Raw genomic sequence first — 24,219 nt, 5'->3', positions numbered from 1 at the left:
GAGCAAAAAAACAGCGTTGCCATGTTCGTTTATTATAAGCAACTTTGGGCTTGTTTTTTTCTGTGTAGTTGCTTGTAAATATCGGTTGTTTCCACATAAAAGAAAAATGTCTTGAAGATTTATTTTTTCATTTGTTTTAAAATCTCAAATGTAATGCACATGTTTAAAGGGCGAAGGGCTCACTTCTTCGGGGGCTTTCTTTTCATAGACCTGCTTTCATAGATGCTTGTTTCTCTCACTCAGTCTGGCAACGCTGCATGCTGTTAGTAATCCAACATGGCTGCGCCCTGGCATCAGGCGTGTTGTGTGTAAATAACATGTTTTACACTCGTGGATAAAGACATAAATACATGTTTTCATAGAACACTTCTTACGGAACATTGTCATCAAACCCTGAAGCAACAACTGGTCTAAAAATGAAGAACAAATCCAAGTCTTCGTATCATAAATCTGAGAATACTTACAGGGTGAGTATTTATTACACTCACTTTAACATGCTAGCACACAGTGGTTCTCAAACTTTTTCATGTCAAGGACCCCCAAATTGACACTTATTAGCCCGCGGACCCCCATTTCAAAAGACAAGCCAGGGACCCCCATAAGAGAATTTTTTTTTACGGCTCGAGCAGTGATTCTCAACCATTTTAATTTCAAGGACCCCCCAGTTTGACATGCATTCGGTTATGGACCCCCTTTTAATGGCATTTATACCTCTGGGATCCCAATTCACATTGTAAAACCAATGTTAATTTAACTCTGAGAGTGTACAAATGGAACCAAATGGACCCGTTAGGGTCCATTTGGTTCCATTTGTACACTCTCAGAGGTACAGACCCATAAGGGTCCAATTGGTCCCTATCCATCATTTAGCTGGGGACCCCCTGGAACTCCCTCAAGGACCACTGGTGGTCCCCGGACCCCTGGTTGAAAACCACTGGCCTAGAAGGAGAACTCCTTCTAGGCTATGGATCAGACTGAGCTACAAAGTAACTACTGTAGTAACTAAAGTTTTCAAATAATTGTAGTGGAGTAAAAGTGTAATATTTGCCTCTGAGATGTAGTGGAGTAGAAGTACTGAAAACTGGAAATACTCCAGTAAAGTAAAGCATATCTCAAAATTCTACATAAGTACAGTACTTGTACATGTAGTTACTTTACATCTGAGTGTTATTAAAACTCTTTATTATATTGGTCTTCTACACGGTTCTCAGAGTTAAATAAACACCCAGGATGTTATTGTATTTTAACTAAACTTTAATTATCGTAAGATGAAAAAGTCTGTCTTGATACAGTGAGCTGTATATAAGATATTAATCTGATCTTAACTAACTTTTGAATTGCTGGCAAGCAAGCGATGGATTTCAAAGAACGCATCAATGCGATCTTGGCCATCAATGTGTGGCCAAAAAAACGTCATGTATGTATTTGGCCGCAGACCCCCATCTCAAAATATGTTGTTCCAGGGACCCCCAGAAGCAAAGATTTGAGTTAAAAATGTTCGCTTTAAAAATATGTATATTCAAAGATTTGCACAAATTTTGAAAATAGCAGATCTACAAGCTAACAATGCGTTGTGATGCGACGCGTTGTGAGCTTGTAGATCTGCTATTTTCAAAAGATTTGTATACATTTTGAAAACTTGAAATGGGACCTTCTGCATAATGAGTGCTTTTACTCTTGGTACTTGAAGTACATTTTGATGCTAATACTTTTGTACTTTTACTCAAGACATTGAGTTCATTTTTATACTTTCTTCCACCACTGACTGTATGTACCCTTACTTTGTGCATTTCTGTCTAATAAAGTATTCAATTCAATCAATCAATACTAATGGATAATGCTTTTTCCAGTTTCTCACTTTTGCTGAGAGGCTTGCCAAGGTCAACATCAATGTGATCCATCGCATTGACAGAACTGGTGCCTATGCTGAGGTATGGAGCGTTCATTCATTGATACCTTTATTATGTCTCATGTATTTATCATTGATTACTCTTGATTGCCTATACTGTAGATCTTGATGGTTTGTTTCCTATCACAGGAGGTAGAAACCTACTTCTCAGAAGCACTGACAAAATGGAAAGACCTCAACTTGACAGAACATTTTGGTATGTATAAGACGACTGACTTTCACACGTCATTCCTTAACGACTGCTTATGAACAACAATGCCCCACCCCACACCCCCAAATTGTAACAAGCAGCATTTCAGTGTCTTTACCATGACGTCATGTGAAAGATGAGTCATAAATCTGCAAGAATGTATTTTATTTTAACCAATCGGCATGTTAATACGATATCACTAGCACATCTGCAGTGGTTTGGAAGTGATCTCCCTACTCTTCCATTGAGACATGTAGACCCTGGTGTAGACCCAGGACACCTATTAAGTAGTACTGCCGGAAGCTCTTAACACATTGATTGCCAAGATATTAAACATAGTTTTCTATCCCCGTGCCGGCGTATAATTACCTCAATCCGATGATATTTGAAACGCTGTGGAACCGACATTGTGTAAAAAAAAAACACGAAAAAAGGTTCCTGTGAGTAGGCGGAAGGATCTGTGTATCCATGGGAACGACAAGTTTCCAACCGCGATCCGCCATTTTGGAGCTTTGGTCCGCTGAAAACGGGTGGTTTTCAATGAAAAAAAGAAATAAACTGAGTTACAGCTGTTTTTCTGAAAATCCCATCATTGGGGCGGGTGGAAGTGACGTTTTTTGGAATGATGTCACATCCACATTTTTCTTATCTGAGAGACGATCGATCATTCCAAAGCTGTGTTAGGTCGCCCCGCCCCCTTGTGGAATTTTCCCCAAAAAATGAAAGAACCCATATATGCGATCTATCCAATAAAGTGATGGATTTGAAAGAACGCATATATGCGATCTAGGCAATCAATGTGTTAAGTACAATATCTCCCCATGCAAAGTGGGGATGCCCCCCTTGATACTATGTTTGGTCTCTCATGTGGGAGAACCGGGTTCGAAGCCCAGGTAGGACATGCAAGTGATGCAACGTACTGCGAATTACAGCTCGGAGATTACTGTGGCTGGAGCAGTGTTGATTTTGACAGCAAATTTTGATTTAGTTTAATCATAGTCTTTTGAATACAATTCCATTTAGTTTTAGTCGACTAAATCTGCAGTTGATTTAGTTGACTAAAATGTATTTTGGCGGTGCCTTGATGGCGTCGTAATGGCTGATTCTACACTCGGTTGCATGCTGAAAATAGCCGATCTACAAACTCACAACGCGTCGCAGTGTGAGCTTGTAGATCTGCTATTTTCAGAGCGCAACACCCGAGCACAACCAAACATAAAACGACTTGTCTTTTTAGTTCTACTGGATCTCTTTTCCACTAGTCCCTCACTAACAGTTTTTTTTTTTTGACGGAATTGTCAATATATTTAGTCTTCGTTTTGGTCATCGTAACATTTTTCGTCATAGTTTTAGTCGATGAAATCAACACTGGGCTGCAGTGAATCACAATTTACATTTACATGTGTGTGGAGTCACAGCACACTGCCAAATATCCCCCTGCAATAATTCAGTAAACGAGAATTGGCCGAACTTTTCTTTTGTTTCCAATCCCGCAGCGGTCTTCTTGAAAGAGGTGTCCGACAAGTGCCAGTCGTTCAACCTGCTGGTGTTCCACCAGAAGTCTGTGGTGGAGAGTCTGAAGACCCACCTGGCAGTGAAGAACAGCATGGCCTTCCAGCCTCTACTGGAGTAAGTCCTGACCAGGGTTGCCAGATCTGCTTATTATAATTTCCCCGCAAAGATTTTATTTGAAAATAGCCGATCTACAAGCTCACGACGCGTCGCATCGCGGCGCGTTGTGAGCTTCTAGATCTGGTATTTTCAAATAGCTGATGGACATGTTAAAGTACTCATGTGGCACCATAGTCGCTTCTTTTGGGCTGGTTTTCCTAGACCTGGTTGCTTGTTTCTCTCACATAATCTGGCAACACCTGACCCACTCTAAACCCTCCTTGAGAGAAATAACATTTCTTCTTGTATTGCTTCACTGTAAAAGTCCTGAGTGTTCATTTAACTCTGATAGTAAACAAATAAAAACACATTCAACTCTTATTACTGTACACACATTTGTCCACTCTCAAAGTCACAAAAAGGATAAATTAACATTAAGGATTTTACTGTGTAGATATACTTATACATGCAAGGAATTTGTCTCAGTGAGCTTTCTGCATAACACTGTATAACGACAGTGAGTTGGAGAATCACTGGGTTAGTTGCTGGGTAGACTGCCCTAGCGTGTGTCATATCTGGCATAGAGTGGCGGGTTCAAAATCTCCGGAGAAAAATGTTGTCGGATCCCATTGGTTCGTCAATCTGTCCGTCAGTCCCCCTCCCCGCCCGGCGCCCCTCCTCCTCCCCAATGTGTAGCATTGAGAGCCCTAACGTCACAACATTTGGAGCGACACCCACTGCACTCTGGTTGGTTGGGGAAATGAAACACTTCCTATTCCAGGAACGTCAACACGCTGGTCCAGGCTTTTATTTTTGAGCAAAAATTAAAAATAAAAGCCTGGAGATCGAGGCTAGTTGCTGGGTGATGGTTCATTCAATCATAACTTTAATAAAATCACCAGAACTTGAAATCCACACTAAAAGATTCTTTTCCACGTTAAAAGATGTGTTATTATACCCCATCTACGTTCCTCTCATCATCTCCTCTCCCTTTTTTCATTTAGCCTTGTGGTCCAGCTGGCCCGGGACCTGCAGACCGACTTCTACCCACACTTCTCTGACTTCTTTGTCCTGATCGCCTCCATCCTGGAGACACCAGACACGGAGGTGCTGGAGTGGTCCTTCACCGCTCTCTCCTACCTCTACAAGTACCTGTGGAGGCTCATGGTGAAGGACATGGCCAACATGTACTGGTGAGAAGGCGCGCCTAGTTTCATGAAAACAAATGTTTAGTTTCATCTTTAGTTTTTTATCATTGGAAGGAAAAATAGAAGTAAATACATGTAAAATGATGGAAAACAAAAGAGACATTTGTGTTGTCAGTGTGTGTAATATAGGTGAGATATGCATTGGTTGCAGTGGTGTAAAGGAACAGTTAGTACAATTTTGAGGTACTTTTACTTTACTGGAGTGTTTCCAATTGTCTATACTTTTACTTCTACTCCACTACATCTCAGAGGCAAATATTGACTACACTATCCACTACGATTATTTGAAAACTTTAGTTACTAGTTACTTTGCAGATATAAATGATTACATTATAAAACATACATTAACCACTTTAGCCATTTTTCATACCTAGGCTATTTGAAAGGGTTAGCCGATCTACAAGATCTACCGATCTACAAGCTCACAACGCGTCGCTATGCGACGCGTTGCGAGCTTTTAGATCTGCTGTTTTCAAACATTTTAGTACTTTTACTTTTGGTACTTTAAATACATTTTGATACCAATACTTTTGCACTTTTACTCAAGTAACATTTTGAATTCCGGACTTTTAACTTGTATCAGAGTACTTCTACATTGCAGTATTGATACTTTTACCTAAGTAAAACATTTGAGTACTTTTTCCACCACTGATGGGTTGTTCTTCTCTCTGTAGTTTGTACAGCACGCTGTTGGCCCACAAGAAGGATCACATTCGCAAGTTTGCAGCCGAGAGTTTCTCCTTTTTGATGAGAAAGGTGGGTCACGGGTTAAGAGTTAGTATGTACTAGTTAAAAATACAAACGCATTATCACATCATACATCACCATATCAGAGGTCAAGTAGGGATAATGACATCTATTGGTTCTTTCATAATGTGAATTGTGCATGGATCCTCCCGTCTCCCCATGTCGGATTAACCCATTAAGACCGGGAACGCATCTGTCTGTGTCATTTTTAGATTTCTTTGGCCGTTCAAAAATAGCAGATCTACAAGCTCATAGCGCGGCACCGAGTGCCACGCTATGAGCTTGTAGATCTGCTATTTTTGAAAAATCGTGAAAATGTGTGCAAATCTTTGAATATATATATTTTTTCAAGCGAACATTTGTAACTCAAATCTTTGCTTCTGGGGGGATTCTACAAATGTCTTGTAAATCCTAATAGTTATTTGTTTTGGAAAAAACGTAGGTTGCTATAATATCAGTGGTTCTCAAACGTTTTCATGTCAAGGACCACCCAAAATGATATGTACTTGGCCGGGGACCCCCCCTTCTGAAAATACCCCAGAAGCAAAGATTATTAGTTAAAAATGTTCCCTTAAAAAAATACATTTTCAAAGATTTGCACAATTTTTCCATTTTTTTTTCAAAAATAGCAGATCTACAAGTTTGCCGCGTTATGAACTTGTAGATCTGCTATTTTTGAATAGCCAAATAAATCTATAATGACAGAGATGCGTTCCAGGATTGAATGGATTAATGAGGCACTGCTATGTTTATTCTTGTACTCCTCAATTTGCTCAGACTCTGATTGCCAACTCCCCCGGTCAACCGTGGCTAGAGTCTTTGCTCCTTTGCTCTACTAATGAGCACAAGTGTGTGTGAGGTTAAGCTGACCTTCACTAGCGCAGATACAAGACTAGAGTTGCAGCCGGCAGGATGCAAGGAACGCCCTGCAACGTGTGTGTAATTTGGGGGTTGATTGGATATATTCATGATATAATAGCATTTTTTTGTATAAGAAGCAGACCCCGCACACTAATTGTGGAAGTACATTATAGACAAACATTATGGAATATCAAAAAGCATTTAAAAACAAGGAAAACAACTGCAACGACACCGGTTCTGCAGCAAACAGTGACACGTGTCGCATTTGTGGTGCCCACTATGGGTCTGAGTCAGTGGTTTTCAACACTTTTTATGTCAAGGTCCATTATTTATTTAGCATTTGAGCGACGGACCACTATTTGATGAGATTTAGACTCTACATGCTGTATTGATGTTGGTACCATAGGAGAGATAATAACAGGCAAACGTTGATCAAAATAACATTTTTTTAATGAAGTTATGCAGGTGTTTAACAATAATTCAACTCTTGAGAGCGTAAAATGAAACCAAATGGACCCGTAAGGGTCCATTTGGTTTCATTTTACGCTCTCAAGAGTTAGAGATCTATAATAAGGGTCAATTTGTTACCAACTCTCCATCATTTAGCTGGGGACCACCTGGAGCCCCCTCAAGGACCACTGGTGGTCACCGGACCACTCGTTGAGAACCGCTGTTCTAAGTGAAATCACTTTGAGTGCTGCGTTGTTTAGAGGCCCCTCAATATGTAAAAACGTTTTGGAGTAATTGGGACGATAAGTTGATGTTTTTAGCATTTTTTTGTTAAATAGGCCCTTCTTGCAAACTTTGGAAGTAAATTGTAGCCAATCGGTATGGAATATAAAACATCGGTATGATACACATGACCCTGGCAGAGATGACATGTAGTGATTTGTGTGAGTTTTGGACAAAGTCTGGTTTGATGAAAATGATAAATAGCGTAAAATCTTAAAGGAGTAGTTCACCCCAAAAAATACTTATTTTCTATCAATTACACACCCCATGAAGCCTTGAATTCATGGAGTTTTTTTTTGTTTTTGTCGCATTCCTAAGCCAATAATTTAATGACCAGCGGTCTCACCGGTTGGAGACTCAAAGTGACTCCTTCGAGTCTCCTACCGGATACATTAGCATGTATGATCCAAGGGACTCCAGGGAAAAATGTATTTTCGATTGTATGACCGACGTTTAAGAGTTACAGACCCAAAACGTAAACTGGGCTGGTATAGCGCCACCATGAGGCCGATTTGAACAAGGCTCCAACTAATGTTCGATCCGTTTTCATCATCACCCAGGTTGCAGATTTGGATGGCCTGCTGAATGTGGTGTTCTCAGACCTGGAGGAGCACCCTGAGAAGGCCGAAGGTGCGGGTCAGCTGCTGTTTGAGATGTGCAGAGGAGTCTGCCACATGTTCCACTCATGTGCCACCACTGTGAGTAGGAATAACTTCCAGGAAAAAAAGCCTCCACGTTGTGCAATAATAGTTATCTTAACCCATTTAGACCGGGAAAGAATCAGTGTCATTTTTAGATTTTTTTGGGCTAGTAAAAAATAGCAGATCTACAAGCTCATAGAGTGCCGTGCTATGAGCTTCTGCTATTTATTGAAAAATCATGAACATTTTTGCAAATCTTTGAACATATATATATGTATATGTTTTTTTTTTAAGCGAACATTTGTAACTCCAATCTTCGCTTCTGGGGATTCTACAAATGTCTTCTAAATCCTATTTTTTTTTGGAAAAAACGTATGTTTCTATATCAGTGGTGCTCAAACTTTTTCATGCGAAGGACCCCCAAAATTATATGTATTTGGCTGCGGACCCCCATTTTAAAATATTTAGTTCCAGGGACCCCATGAAGCATAGATTGGAGTGAAAAATGTTCGCTTGAAAAAAAATATATATATTCAAAGATTTGCACACATTTTCACAATAAAAAAAAAAAAATGAAGATCCGCGCTATGAGCTATTTTTTTTAATCGCCCAAAGAAATAAAAAAAATCACACAGATGCTTTCCCGACCTTAGAGGGTTAATTAATCGTCTTGATATCGGATGACATGTCTCTGTTTAACCCTCTGATCTCTGCCACTGTCCGTCCGTCTCTTCCTCCCTCTTCCTTCAAGGCGTTTCCGGTGGCCCTGCGGAAGCTGGGTCCTGCTACCTGTCCGGGGGTCTCGCTTCCCTGGGACTCTGTCAGGGACGCCCTGGATCAAATGGCCCAGGCTGCCACCCAGCACGTCTACAGAGAGAACTTCCTGGTGCTGTGGGAGTCTCTACAGGTAAATGCTACATGCACAGAGTAAAGGACCAGACCAGAGGAACATTCAACTGGGCTGTGAGGCATACATTTAATGGAGAAGAGACTCATGAATTATACTCTATTCTTATCAGTGGTGGAAAAAGAAGTCAAATGTTTTACTTAAGTAAAAGTATCAATACTGCAATGTAGAAATACTCCGTTACATGTAAAAGTCCGGAATTTTTCTTCTAGTATGCAATTTGTTTTCTAATGGCATAAAAATCATTTGAAAATAGCCGATCTACAAGCTCACAATGCGTCGCGATGCGACGCATTGTGAGCTTGTAGATCGGCTATTTTCAAATGGCTGAAATATAGGACTGAAGTGGTTAGTGTGTTTTGTAATAATAATCTACAAAGTAACAAGTAACTAAAGTTTTCATATAATTGTAGTGGAGTAAAAGTACAATATTTTCCTCTGAGATGTAGGGGTGCGTTCGGAAATACTCACGTATGCGTTTGTATTGGCCAGTGCGCTCAATGCTGTATAATCCCAACGCACCCGTAGTGGAGTAGAAGTAAAAGTATTGAAACTTTAAAATACTCCAGTAAAGTAAAAAATACCTCAAAATTGTACTTAACACATCGGGTGCCGATCACGGTCTGAACCGTGTTTTCACATAGTAGCGCTCTGGTGCCGTTCACGGTCTGAACCGTGTTTTCAGTCTTTTTGTTTTTCTCCACATGGGCGGGGCTAGAGCAGCTCTGAGAGTACCCACAGTGATCTTGAGAAGGAAGGGCCAGATAGATCACCGGAAACAAAAACATGGCTTCCATCCGCTTCCTGTCTATTTCCTTCTTTAAAACGCCTATATCTCCGAATCTGTTTCCGGTGTGGAAAACCGGTCATGCGCGGTGCGCGATCCGTCCCCGTTGTAACTTGCGGTTGAAATGTTATCGATCCAGGATGTAGCCAGGGTCATCGCGCAACATGAATGGATGCTTTTTTTTACACGTGGATTTGCTCGTCGCGGAGTCTAAAGCTTTTAACAGCAAAGCGCAGTCAATGGGGAGAATGCTGGCACCCAAGGTAAGTTGTTATGAAAAAATGCTGGCACCCGATGTGTTAAGTACAGTACTTGAGTACATGAGTACATGCACTTAGTTACTTTACACCACTGTGTACAAGGCCACAAAATAATAACACGTTTTTTTTTCTTGATGTAATGAGGGCTGATGATGGTATTGTCGTGTCCTCCCCGCCTACAGGCCAGTGTGGCGGAGGTCCTGGGTGTCTTAGGGACACCAGGAGACGACCAGACCCAGACCCAGGCAGCAGAGCAGCTGGAGAGGTTGCTGTACATCGTCCACACCCTGGTGTCCCACAAGGACGGGGGAAAGATCACCGAGCCTGAGTCCGTGTGCCAGGTAAGGACAGGGGAGAGAGAGGGCTCATGGACAGATTTCTCATAGTAGCAGATATATGAATTCAAGAAGGTTTATTTGTCACACGCTTGGAAAAAGTACTTTTTCTACGTCTCATAACATGGGAGTGGATGGACTGACTTTTTTTTGGGGATGACGTTATTTCTTGCTTGTATTCATAGGTTGGTGTAGAGCGCCCTCTGGCGTAATCACTGAAAACTGAAAAATGATTTATTTTGAAAGGACGTATACATACGTGTAGAATAACTACGATCAAAGTATTGGACAGGACGTCGAAAATGGAATTAAAGAATGGTACTTTATATAGAAAAAAGGTGCAATACAAAATGGTACAAAACAACGGTCTTTTAGACTGGTTAGCTTAGCTGTCATTCATTCGCTCCACCGAGCTAGTATTGCTCAATAGCACTGGAACACAACAAAACTGACCCGGTATCTTTCTACATCCGGTTTTACCGCTAAGCCTTGTGGGACATGCAGTTTTTTACTTAACCCCTTGTTAGGTATACAACTAGAAAAGTAGCAATACAGTGTCAAACAATGTTTCTCAATAAACAATATCAAATAAACTGTATTAAATGAATCAATCTTTTTAACTCTGCTTTTAACTGTAAATAGTACTTAATAGAATTTAGCAGCTTTTAAATCAATCATGCAAATGAATTATCATCACAAGTAACCCATTAAGTTACAACAATACGTCCTTGGCAGGCAATGTGTTAAAGAACTGGAGAGACGGGGAGACCCATGTTACTGAACAAGCACTCTATAGAAATATAGAAATTATTACTATCAGAATATAGAGCTATTTAACACTTAATTAACCAAAAATAAAATAATAATCCTTTGACTGCAAATTCACAATGTGTGATGATGCGAGCTTGTAGATGGCCTACTTTCAGCACGTGGCGCCGCCCGGCACGCAGACAAAGTATAAATGAAGCGTATGTCCTCTTATCTTTTGCTTCGTGTTCTCCTCCTGCCTGCAGACGGTGTTACAGCTCATCCCCAGCCCAGGTCTCTCAGGCTCTGCCTCCTGCTCTCGCCTGCTCCTCCAGATCATCTCCTCTCTGCTCCTGGGGGAGTACGTCCGCCTGGCCCCAGCACTCGTCCAGGAGATCGTCCAGCAGGTTTGTGTTTGACAGCGTACTGTCTGCGGTGGTGGAAAGTAACGGAGTACATTTACTTAAGTACTGTACTTATTACTTAAGTACCATTTTGAGGTATTTTGTACTTTACTTGAGTATTTATAATTTCCAATGCTGTTACTTCTACTCCACTGCATCTCAGAGGCAAATATTGTACTTTTACTCCACTACAATTCTTTGAAACCTTTAGTTACTAGTTACTTTTCAGATATACATTATGATATTATAAAACATACATTAACCACTTTAGCCCTATTTTATACATAGGCTATTTGAAAATAGCCAATCTACAAGCTCACAACGCGTCGCATCGCGACGCGTTGTGAGCTTGTAGATCTGCTATTTTCAAATAGCCTAGTACTTTAACTTTTGGTACTTTAAGTACATTTTGATGCCAATACTTTTGTACTTTTACTCAAGTACATGTTTTATTCTGGACCTTTACCTGTAACAAAGTATTTCTATATTGCAGTATTGGTACTTTTACTTAAGTAAAGAATTTGAGTACTTTTTCCAGACTGTCTGTCTGTCTCAGAATAAATACACGTGTGTGTGTGTGTGTGTGTGTGTGTGGGAGAGAGTTTGTGTGCTGCTGCATATCGTCGTCCAGCTTGTAGATCTGCTACTTTCTTGTGTGACACTCTTGTATGATGAAGTAGGGCATTCATTTACGGAAAAAACGTGAAGAGTTGAAATGTAGAGATACAAGGGTTTTGCCCGACAGCAACGATATGTACGTATGTTAAAGAGAATTCCTTTGTATGTGTATGCGCGTGCGCATAAGTGGCTCAGGGGTAGAGCGGCCGGATGGCAACCGCAAGGTTCTCAGTTCGATCCCGGGCTCCCCCAGAGTCAGTGTCGAAGTGTCCTTAAGCAAAACCCCTGAACCCCTGATTGCTCCCGATGAGCAGGTTGGTGCCTTGCATGGTTTCCTCTGCCATCGGTGTGTGTGTGAATGGGTGAATGTGCATGTAAAGCGCTTTGGATAAAAGCGCTATATAAACGCACCATTTTAATGTAAATATATGTGCATTTTCCCGTCTCTGCTCTGGCCACCAGGTGTTTGCCAGCAGAATGGAGCAGGAGCTTCTCCTGGAGTTCACCAAGGAGATGTTCTCAATGAATCAATTCGAACAGGTTCGATATCTCATCATGATCTCACCTTAATGGAATACCTTTGATGTATATTTATTTGTCAGTCTTTGGGACAATACTTGATGCTTTAACACAAATAAAAAAAAATATATATACTTGTTTCCTCTTCTTCATCCTCTTCCTCCTCAGCTCTTCCTCCCCAGCCTGTTGAGGTGCACGGCGGGCTTGGTCTGCAGCGTCGACCCCCTGTCCCGCCACTGCGGTCTGGAGGTGTTGGTCAGTCTGATTTTGGCCAAGGCCCCGCCTCCCACAGACGGCTCCATGGCCTTCGAGACCTACCCGCTCCTCTTCAGCGCAGCACCACCATCGCACGCAGGGTGAGACTGACACCCGGCACGGCGGGGATTGAACCCTTTAAGACCGGGAAAGCATCATTTGTGTCATCTAAGTGTCATTTAAGATCTCTTTGGGCTACTCAAAAATAGCAGATATACAAGCTCAAACCGCGCTACGAGCTTGTGGATCTGCTATTTTTGAAAAATCTTGAAAATGTGTGCAATTTTTGAATATATATATATGTATTTTTAAATATAAACATTTTTATTAAAATCTTGTCTTCTAAATCCTAACAGTTTTTTTTTTTAAAACCTATGTTGCTATAATAATGTCAAGGACCCCCAAAAAGTTGTTCCAGGGGCCCCCCCAGAAACAAAGATTTGAGTTAAAAATGTTTGCTTAAAAAAAAAATATATATATTCAAAGATTTCCACAAATGTTCGTTATTTTTCTAAAATAGATCTACAAGCTCATAGCGCGGCTCTGAAGAAGTGAGGTTTGATGTGGTTTTACATCTCTGATTCTGAGACGTTTGTCTTGCTTGCAGCGTTGAGGCTGTCCAGACCGGCGCTGATGCAGGCCCAGAGACGGAGGAGGAGAGCGGCTCGGTACCAGAGCTGGTGTTGTCTATGCTCAGCCTGCCGCAGGGGGACCAGACCCTCACTGACCTGTCCCTGCCGTGGGCAGCTCTGGTCCTTCTGCCACACCTCAGGTACACTGGCATCACCCAACAGGCCATGCACTCACTCACTCACAGTGGGGGAAAGTAACTAAGTACATGTACTCAAATACTGTACTTAACACAATGAGTGCCATAAACGGTCTGGACCGTTTTTGAGAAGCTATGCGTTATGTGCCATAAACGGTCCGGACCGTTTTTGGCCCATTTAAAAAAAAATGTGTGGTGTGATTAAATTGTATTTTCTTTTTTCATATTTCAGACCACTGGCTTCCACTAGCGTGGTTCCTGCTGTGACAGCCCTCCTCTGTCACCTCATATGTGAGGTTGAGACAGAGAAGCTGGGAAAAGGTTTGTGCTTTTTTTTTTTTTTTTTTTTCTGTACAACGCAAACTGAAAGACGAAATGTTAGCACAATGCTTGAGTCAAACTTGTCCGCATTATGTGCATGCCAAATGTTTACAAATACCCAGCTCATACGCAATAGCCACAAGCATTAATTATGCTCCCCGTACACAATTGTTTACCTCTTGCGTGTCCAGTTTGAAAATGGTAACGAAGATTATATAAGCTTGAAAACCCAGGCTGTTCATGATAATGATGAATGCACTTTGAATTGTTCAGTTACTGTTTACAACACCTCTGGTTCTCAAGCATTCCGGGGGGTCCCCAGCTAATTGATAGTTGCAGGGTCCCCACGGTCATGAAATTCCTGGAAATATTTTGAAATTAGAAAAATCTTTTTCCAGTCCTGGAAAAGATTTGGAATTTGTATAGGGCCCTGGAATTTATCAAGGGTCCTGGAAAAATATTTGGCTTCGCATTGTTTTTGGCATTTTTTTCCCAAAACATCTATAACATTACACAAAATGTTTGTTTTTTTCCGAACGGGCTGCGTGATTGCAGCCTAATGTATACCGGACGTGACAAAAATAACAGATCTACAAGCTCACAACGTGTTGCAGCGTGATGCGTAGTTAGTAAATTTTTTAGTTTTTAGTTTAGTTCTTTATTTTTGCTACACTGCCTGTCTTTGGGCATTGCACATAAGAGTAAGAGACTCGTTATTGCGCTGAATGTTATATATAATATTGTTATACAGGCCTGGAAATTGGGTTAAATATTCTGGAAAAGTCTTGGAAAAGTTTTGGAAATTCATTGGTAAAAATGTGTCGGAACCCTGTAGTTGGCATTTGTACACTCCCAGGGCTAAATTAACACTGAGAATTTTGCAGTGTAGCTTGGGGTCCCAGAGATAAATATTTGATCCAATGGAGGTCCATGGCCTAATGCATCAAGCTGGAGTTCCTTGTAATTAAAAAGGTTGAGAATCCACACTGCTCCACACTAATCATCTCCCACCACCTTCCTTCCTTCCTGACCTCATTGTCCCCTCAGCTGGTCTGTTCGTGGCCAGACAGGCCCTCAGCTGTCTCCTCAACCTAGATGGTTCTGCTGAGCTCCTGTCACTGGTCCCAGTAGACAAGGTCACTTCCATCCTGAAGTAAGTACTGCACTGTCTCCTGTGTCTTTTGTGTGTAACTATGGGGTGTTTGGATGCAACCTTAGCAATGTTGAAGGAGGACAGTAGTTAACCTTAGCTATGTTAACTCTTTCACTGCCATTGAGTTAATTCATTAATTCAGCCGTCTCCGGTTCCCTTTCCAACGAAAATGGCGATTTTGCTGTACCTTTTGAAAAATCATGGAATATTCTCCGTGACCGCCGTCCTCGCGGAGATCGGCTCATTACACGCACGGGGGTCCGGTAGCATTTGACCGGCCGCGATCCTCCATTACAGAGCTATGGCCGTTTCAATGTGGCTTGTTTTTTGAAAAACACTTAGAAAACAACAGAAATCAGAGAAAATTTTACCTTTATAAACTTTTATAAATTCTTCTGTGGTGCTTGGATCATTCTCAGCCCCCATCCATCATCATCATCATGTGAACCTTTGCTTTGACGTCTCTTTCCAGGACGTTCCCTGCAGACCTGTCAGCTCTGTTGCTCGCTGACCTCTATTACACCCGCCTCTCTGTCAGCGGAGTCCATCAGCATCTGTCCCACAATGCACTGCTGGAGCTGTACCAGATGCTGCACGCCAACATCTCCTCCAATGTCTCCAAGGCAAGAACTTTGTAGTATGATGAAGTAGTAGCATGATGCGCCTTGAAATTATGAATACGAGATCATTTGAAGCCATTAAGACCGGGAACGCAGCTGTGTCATTTTAAGATTTCTTTGGATAGTCAAAATAGAGTAGATCTCTCTCTTGTGCAGTGTTGATTTCGTCGACTAAAACTATGATAAAAATGTTCGTCGACTACCTTTTTTCACTGACATAAAAATTAAATATAAACTAAGCTACGATGACTAAAACTAAGAGTAAATATATTGACAATTTCGTCAACAAATAAAAACTACACTAAAATGTTGGAGGGACTAGTGGAGAAGAGATCCACTAGAACTAAGACAAGTTATTTTGTTTGGTTGCGATCAGGTGTTGCGCTCTGAAAATAGCGACTAAATCAACTGTAGATTTAGTCGACCAAAACTAGATAAAAACTAAAACATTTCAGATGACTAAAATATGACTGAAACTAAATGGAATTTTATTCAAAAGACTATTGACTAAAAAAAAATCTAAATTTGCTGTCAAAATCAACACTGCTCTTGTGCAAGTTTGAGAGAACATTTAGCAGCATATATCAGGCTAGAGCTCTTCACGGGTCCAAAAAAAACGGACCAAATCCGAAATGGAAATGTGAAATCTGTTCCAATTCCGACCCATTCCGACATTTTTTTCAAATTACAAAACCAAACCCGAGTGGACCCGTGTCATTTTCGTCCGATTCCGACCCGTTCCGATGTTTTTTTCAAATTATAAAACCAAACCCGAGTGGACCCGTGTCATTTTCGTCCGATTCCGACCCGTTCCGATGTTTTTTTCAAATTATAAAACCAAACCCGAGTGGACCCGTGTCATTTTCGTCCGATTCCGACCCGTTCCGATGTTTTTACATTTCTACAGACCCGGACCGTAATTGGACCGGTGAAATGTGTTCCGAAACCCGATTATTTCCGAGATTTCACAAACCCGACCCTGCAGACACCACTTCAAAAAAGCGCATCAATGAAACGATACAAAAATAAATAAATATGCGCAGCGGGCCGCAGAGATGTTAATTTAATATGCGTGACAAAATGTTCTCTTTGTAAATAAATGTGTACTTTAATAAATAATAGCGGACTTAATGTCCCATGAGCCACGTCCGTGTTATTTACATTTTGACGATGCACGTTAGTCAAGTGGAGCAGCTGTGTTCCGTGAGCAGAAAGCTGTCAAGTGGCCTCCAGAAAATAAATCTGGTTTCCTTTCAAAACGATGTGCATTTCAGAATAAGAGTTTTTTTTAAACTCTATCCTTGTAATGTTACAATTCAACACACGTTTTATTTTGAAATCATACTACTGGAAGTAGAAGTACCCAGGTAGCCTAGTTGAAACTACTTAACTTCACGCGAACGCAGCAGTTTATGCGGAACGGGGGGAGAAAAAAAAAAGAAGTCGGAGACAAACAGTGGGGGGAAATCACAGATCTGTGAGAGTGTCCCGTCGTACACACAAATTAATGAGTGGTTGTGACGCCCTGTATGTTAATCTGACGTTAGTAGATTATGTTTTATTCTTGAACATGGCCATGGGTCTGTGGAAGGTTATTTAATATGGGATTTTCACAGCTGCCTTTGACTTTTTCTTAACGGAACGGCGTTCCGGCACCGAATCTTTTAATGGAACGCCGTTCCGGACCGTTCCGGCCCACTTTCACCCCTGGACTTATTTAACAATCACCATTTCATGATTAAAGCTAGAAACTCTTAACGCAGTTCATCACACAAGTTACACAGCCATTCATGTCGCTGGCTCGCTGCTGCACTAACCTGATCCTAGGTCAGCCCTAAAGCATCACACAAATTAACCAGCAGCCAGCACTGCGTTTAGTGCACACACAGTGCACACGGCACGCCACACAAAGCAGTGTGTGAGGACGAGAGCAGAGCGCAGCGCACGGCACACACAGATTGATTGTTTATTTAATACTTCATTAACAGTTTGCAAAAAAAAAAGCACAGAAAGTAGGCTACACACACACAGTCACGCACGTTGCACGCACACTTCGGGTTTTTTCGGATCCACTCGGGTATTACACATAATGAAAGACAGACCCGAGTTCCGAGGTAATGCTGCCCGATTCCGCCCCGCCCCCGACTAATCATGATAAAGACAGACCCGAGTTCCGACAAATTCCGAGGTAATGCTGCCCGATTCCGCCCCGCCCCCGAGTGATCATGATAAAACACGAGTCAGACCCGTACGGGTCTCGGGTCCTCTCGGGTAATTTCGGAATCGGGGGGCCCGTGAAGAGCTCTATATCAGGCATGTAAATGTTTTCCATGTGTTTGCTCTGTTCCCAGATCCGTCTGCTCACTCTGAGGATCCTGAGTCACTTTGAAGCTGAACTTCCTGCACAGGCTGAGGTAGAACTCAGTAAATGAAGAACATGTCTAGTCTATCAAATATTATAATTGCACACTAGAGGGTTTACTGACCGACAGCCTGACTTACGCTTAATATTATATTATACAATATTGTATGACAGTGTCGCTCGCGGAAAAAATGGCAGATCTACAATCTCACATTGCATCGTGATGCGACGCGCTGTGAGCTTGTAGAGCTGTTGATTTCACCGTCTGACACCGTCATACGACAAGGTATACAATCAGGCTTTAGCCTATTAATTTACAACAGCAGGATAAAATGCTGAACTTTGCATTGAAATGAACGTAACTGTACTGTATAAACAATATACTTTAATATATATGGTTTAGGCCTGTCCCCGACTAAGAATTTCTGTAGTCGACTCTGATTGGCCAAATGTTGCCTATAGTCGACTAATAGTCGATTTAAAGCAACAAAAAAAAAGGAAGAAAATATATATACTGTATGTATGTTTTTTTTTTTTTTCGCATGATTTGACTAAGATTGACAGTCAAATCAGTCAGATTCGACTGACAATCTCTCAGTTGAATCATGCAAAAAAGATGTTACGCAATAGAGGAACATTCCATTTGGGCTGTAGGGGTGCTTAATGTCTGAATGAACATATACATGCTTGGTTTCTCCCAATAAATCATGATATGTATCCTATTTTTGGCAAACTATTAGTTAATTAATATAACAAATTTGGCCAATCTCTCAGTCTCTTCTTTTTTTCATGATTCGACTAAGACAGTGGTTTTCAACCTTTTTCATGCCAGGGACCCCTAAATTGATATACATTTGGCCGCGGACCACCATCTGAAAATGTTTTGTGCCAGGGACCCCTCCAGAAGCAAAGATTTGAGTTAATGTTCTCTTTGAAAAATTAATATATTCAAAGATTTGCACACATTTTCAAGATTTTTCAAAAATAGCAGATCTACAAGCTCATAGCGCGGCACTCGGTGCCGCGCTATGAGCTTGTATATCTGCTGTTTTTGAATAGCCAAAGCTAAGTGGTTAAAATGATTCTGAGGCTATGTTAACTCATTGAGTGCCACAATCCGTCAAATCCGTCATAATTTTTTTTTCCAAAAAAAAAAAAAAATCAAAATAAAAGTTTTTTTTTTTTTTTTGGGGAAAAACATGTTCAGAACCCAAGATATGATGATTTGAAGATTTGCTGCTCCATCCACTCCTTGTTTAACCTATAACTTAAAAAGGCTGTATCTCACTTCCTAAGCACTTTTTTTTTACAATGAATTTTGGCTGTGGCACTCAGAGCCAAAATTCCATAAACATGAATAAAAAAGCTTGGCACTGAATGAGTTAACTAATTTAGTGTGTGTGTGTGTGTGTGTGTGCCTCCAGAGTGAGGAGCGCATGGAGGTTCTGCCAGTCTTCTCGGTGTGCCTGCAGGCTGAGCTGGTGCCAGCCACGGTACAGGATTACAAAGAGAAGCTTCTTTACCTCCGCAAGCTGAGACACGACCTGGCTCAGCCCTGTCTGCCCCAGGGGCCTCCTGGGGTCTTCCAATTCAATGCAAAGGGCTTTTATGGCATTGTCTTCCAACAGGTACCACACACTCAAAAATGTTACTTGAGTAAAAGTACTAAAAGTATTGGCATCAAAATATACTTAAAAGTACCAACAACCAAAAGTCAAATGTTTGAAAATAGCAGATCTACAAGCTCACAACGCGTCGCATCGCGACGCGTTGTGAGCTTGTAGATCGGCTATTTTCAAATAGCCTAGGAGTAAAATAGAGCTAAAGTGGTTAATGTATGTTTCATAATAATAATAATTTATATCTGCAAAGTAACTAAAGTTTTCAAATAATTCCAGTGGAGTAAAAGTACAATATATACCTCTGAGATGTAGTGGAGTAGAAGTAAAAGTATTGAAAATTGGAAACACTCCAGTAAAGTAAAAATACCTCAAAACTGTACTTAAGTACGGTACTTGAGTAAATGTACTTAGTTACTTTACACCACTGCAACTGACTATCAAACGGTTGGTTTGTTCTTTGATTGATTGGTGGAAAACAGTCTCTGTTGTTGCTGTTTATTTCCTCAATAGATGGGATTACCCGCTCTGTTTCCTGTGTAAATGTAGTGAGTAAAATGTGTTTATTTATACGTTGCGTTTGTTTCTCCTTTCCAGGTGCCTCTCCGTTATCTCATAGCGATGCTGTTCATCAACTTCAAGCCATTGTGGAGCCCAGTCATTGAATTACTGGTGTAAGTGTAGTTTACATTTTAAATGTAAGGTGTCCTCCTAACAAATACAAAGGGACACGTTTCATCACATTTAAGGGAACGTGGTATTTTTCTGGACCAGGCAAATGCCTGGTTCGCATCGTTGGCATTTCAACCGAAAGAAAAGTTTAAATGTCAAGATATCCCTTTAACATAGGGGTCTTCAACGTTTTCAGGCCAAAGACCCCCTAGCTGAGAGAGAGATGAAGCAGGGACCCCCTACTCTATATTGTATAAAATGGCGTTTCAGATATACTTTTGCTGTTCTTTTTTCCCTCCACACCTATAACTCTTTGCCAAAAATAGCCGATCTACAAGCTGCGTTGTGAGCTTGTAGATCTGCTATTTTTGGCTATGCTAGGGTTCAAGTGGTTGATATAAAAAAAGACAAATCATATCATACAAAGATTTAGCGGACCCCCTGTAGTAACTTTGAGGACCCCCTAGGGGTCCCGGACCCCCTGTTGAAGACCCCTGCTTTAATAGACATAGAACTAATCGATACAACTACTGCAATACTTCTGTGTGAATGTCTTTGCCTTCCACTGTATCTCCACCCAGGAGCCATGCCAGAGGGATGGACAATAAGGACTTCTGGGGGGTCTATCATGAACACCTGGTAATGGTAGCAGAGCTGGCTGGTAAGGCTGAGAGGACGCTGGTATGGTTGGTGGAACGTGTTTGGATGAGTTGCATAGAGAGCTGTAAACTTTATTTATTTCCTCATTTATCCACGTATAGAATAGGGCCTGCTAATGATGGTTTGCTACCTGTCAACAGTGGTGGAACAAGTATTCACATGTTTTACTTAGGTAAAAGTATCAATACTGCAATGTAGAAATACTCTGTTACAAGTTGTTACAAGTAAAACGGCACGAGCGACCAAACAAACTATTGGCTTGACTCCTCATACACACACACACACACACACACACACACAGCCGCCTCCAACACCGACCGAGAACAGTCAAGCAGCAACAAGACAAACACACACAAGCCCTTGCAGAAGCTGAGGCACACAAACTGATTTAGCTCTGTTCATAAACGATTTACTTAGGAATGTTCAATATGAGCGGGTGGCTTAAAAAATGCCATTGTGGCTGTTTTTGTTAGTCCGAGAGGGTACAGGACCACGGGTCCATTTGGTTCCATCTGTACCCTCACGGAGTTAAACGCGATGTCACGTTACCGTGCGGGGAAGCCGGGGAGATCATTCTCACAGACAGGCAACCACACCAGTTACCAACAGTTGCCGCAATGGAGAAAAACGCCACCATCGTGGGGGAGGGGGGGGGGGGGGGGGGCTTAAGCCCCTTTTCCACTGCAGCTTAAACACCACCACACCACACCACACCACATCAAAATATCTACCGTTTCCATTACACAAAAGTAGGCACCAATTTAGTACCACTTACACACCACGCTACCCACTTCATTGTAGTGGAAATCGTGGCACAAGTGGCCGGTGTGGTGTGGGGTAGAGTGAGGCCGTGCATATGGAAAGCTGCCTTTTGAGACTAGTCAGTCTATGTAGCATCCACCATTTCTTGACAAAATGTCCTCTCTTGTGTACTTCAGAAAAAGAACTGAGGGAATGCGAAGGTGACGACGAAGATGACAACAACGCGGGGACGTCGTCGGACCTGTGCGGCGAGCCCGGCTGCGACGTCATCGAGAGCGGGGAGGTGGGCGTGCTCTTCCTGGACTGCCTGAAGCTGACCTGTGACCCCAGCGAGAGGACGGACTTCACCAACTTCCGGGAGCAGCTGTGGACCGCCATGGCCCAGGTCCCCGACAGGGTGGAGCCTCGCAGCAGGGAGCTCAGCCCCCTGCTGCTCAGGTTCATCAGGTCAGAGAGACTTTGACTTCTAGCCCCCGACTTATACTTTGTCACGTGACTATAGGCCTGTCACAATTATTACATAATCGTCTAATCGCAATTATTTGAGATAATCACAATTATTTTTTGCATAATCATCATTATCGTTTCCATGTTGAAAAATACATTTTCAAATATAAAAAAAAAACATAAATAGCAGATCTGCAAGCTTCGTGACGCGTTGTAAGCTTGTAGATCAGCTATTTATGCTATTTTTACATGTATTAAATATCAATAATTTATTTGTATATATTTAAGTAATTTGTCATATCTACCCTACGCAATTTTTCATTACTAGGCATATAAGGCAAACAGAAATTATTTGTATTCATGTGTTCCATTGGTCAATGCCAACTGTCATCTAACGATTTCCGCCTCCGTTCACTTCCTGTTTAACGTTTTCCTGCAAACAGCTGTATCTTGAGTTGACTTTTTTTGCCCTTTAAAAAAAAACTAAAATCGCTGGCAGTGGGCATTGGGCAAACACAGCCAGAAATAAGTCTGTCAGTGAATGACTTTAGGGCTCACTATAACCTCCCTGCTGTGATGGAACAGGAGCGAGTTCTTCCCGGCCGACCAGCTGACGGCGCCTACTCAGAGCCTGAGGAAGAGGAGCGCCGTCGCCGAGGAGGAGCCTGCTGCCGTGGAGGAGGAGGAGGAGGAGGAGGACGAGGAGGAGAAGGATGAAGATGTTGAAGAAGAGGAGAAGGAGGAGGACAGCGGGAGACAGCAGAGGAAGAGGCCTCCGAGGAGAGCTGCCACCAAGTAAGACAGATCAGGACAATTGTTTTTTTTGTAATGGTGTCCTTCTAATTCTACATTACCTACCGTCATTTAACCAGGGGTCCTTGGGGGGGGGGGGGGGTTCCAGGGGGTCCTAATGTGTTAACATAGCATCCCAATAATTTTAACCACTTTAACCTTTTATACTTTTATACTTTGGTTAGTCGGCACTCGGTGTGAAAATCAATAATAATAATGCAGAAAAATAAATGGATGAATATCCTAAATATTCTACCACACACTGGCTTCAGAATTTAACCCATTAAATCCGGGAAAGCTTCTGTGTCATTTTACATTTTAGCTATATACTGTGTGTGTGTGTGTTTGTGTGTGTCTGTTTATGAATGGGCCTCGGGTCTAGATGGGATAACATGATATTGCTGTAAACTTGAGAAATGCCGAAAATATGAAAACCAATAGAAATGGTTAGAAGCGTCTCAGTTGACACTATACGGCCAGCGGTGGCTCAGGGGTAGAGTGGCCGGTAGAGCAGCCGGATGGGTACTGTGAGGTTCCCAGTTCGATCCCGGGCTCCCCCAGAGTTAGTGCCGAAGACACTGAACCCTACATTGCCTCCAATGAGTCGGGCGGTGCTAGCTTGCCACCATTGGTGTGTGAATGATGGGAAAAGTGAGGACGCTGGCGTCGACTGTTCACCGCTTCACCTCACAATGTCCCTGTATGAATGAATGAACCATTGTAAAGCGTTTTGAGCACTTGGAAAAGCGCTATAAAAATACAATTCATTATTTTATTATTCATTATACTCTCATCGTTGTAGCTCTTCATATTGTGTACCATTTGTCGTGTCCTTCAATGTTTCTTCTTGACAATGCTTGAATTGACAAATTGTAGCTTTGTGTGAAGATGGTTCTGAAGTGTCTACTTGTACATTTGTTTCTTACTCCCATTAGACAACTAATGGCCCATCTAAAGGTGTTCTCCAAATTCACCAACCCTGGTTCCCTCTACCTGGCGGCCAGTCTCAACGAGCTGTATAATCAGGTAAACACACAGTTGTCCGTTACTGTAATACATGTACCCACGTAAAGAAAAGGTGTCTTTTTTCATTGAAAAAAAGAGATCAGTCTCATAACCAGCATGTTTAAATGAAGACGGTGTTTAGTTGGATGGCCAAGCTGGATGCACCCCTAGTCTCTGAGGTGGCAACTCTACAGCAGTGTTGATTTTGTCGACTAAAACTATGACGAAAAATGTTCGTCGACTACCTTTTTTCACTGACGAAAACGACATAAAAACTAAGCTACGACGACTAAAACTAAGAATAAA

At 41.8% G+C, this 24,219-nt stretch overlaps 1 protein-coding gene across 1 annotated transcript in view; it reads left to right on the top strand.

Moving 5' to 3' along the window:
* Positions 1-285: 285 nt before the first annotated feature.
* utp20 (UTP20 small subunit processome component) overlaps positions 286-24,219 on the top strand; it is a 60,157-nt gene continuing 36,223 nt past the window's right edge. Inside the window, exons 1-23 of the mRNA XM_084050193.1 lie at positions 286-467; positions 1,851-1,931; positions 2,039-2,105; positions 3,596-3,728; positions 4,715-4,903; positions 5,593-5,674; positions 7,819-7,956; positions 8,651-8,806; positions 10,036-10,194; positions 11,202-11,342; positions 12,420-12,497; positions 12,645-12,832; positions 13,339-13,503; positions 13,733-13,821; positions 14,869-14,974; positions 15,447-15,597; positions 17,946-18,008; positions 19,381-19,584; positions 20,173-20,249; positions 20,829-20,908; positions 21,846-22,116; positions 22,702-22,911; positions 23,844-23,934. Of these exons, the coding sequence (XP_083906319.1) occupies positions 417-467; positions 1,851-1,931; positions 2,039-2,105; positions 3,596-3,728; positions 4,715-4,903; positions 5,593-5,674; positions 7,819-7,956; positions 8,651-8,806; positions 10,036-10,194; positions 11,202-11,342; positions 12,420-12,497; positions 12,645-12,832; positions 13,339-13,503; positions 13,733-13,821; positions 14,869-14,974; positions 15,447-15,597; positions 17,946-18,008; positions 19,381-19,584; positions 20,173-20,249; positions 20,829-20,908; positions 21,846-22,116; positions 22,702-22,911; positions 23,844-23,934 (2,970 nt within the window). The 5' untranslated portion in view covers positions 286-416. The remainder of the gene's footprint in view (positions 468-1,850; positions 1,932-2,038; positions 2,106-3,595; positions 3,729-4,714; positions 4,904-5,592; positions 5,675-7,818; positions 7,957-8,650; positions 8,807-10,035; positions 10,195-11,201; positions 11,343-12,419; positions 12,498-12,644; positions 12,833-13,338; positions 13,504-13,732; positions 13,822-14,868; positions 14,975-15,446; positions 15,598-17,945; positions 18,009-19,380; positions 19,585-20,172; positions 20,250-20,828; positions 20,909-21,845; positions 22,117-22,701; positions 22,912-23,843; positions 23,935-24,219) is intronic.

The sequence above is a fragment of the Gymnoscopelus microlampas genome (genome assembly GCF_963454915.1).
Source record: "Gymnoscopelus microlampas genome assembly, chromosome: 23".
In the NCBI taxonomy this organism is placed as follows: domain Eukaryota; kingdom Metazoa; phylum Chordata; class Actinopteri; order Myctophiformes; family Myctophidae; genus Gymnoscopelus; species Gymnoscopelus microlampas.
The sequence above is the reverse complement of the archived record's forward strand: the minus strand, read 5'-3'. Positions and strand labels throughout refer to the sequence as shown.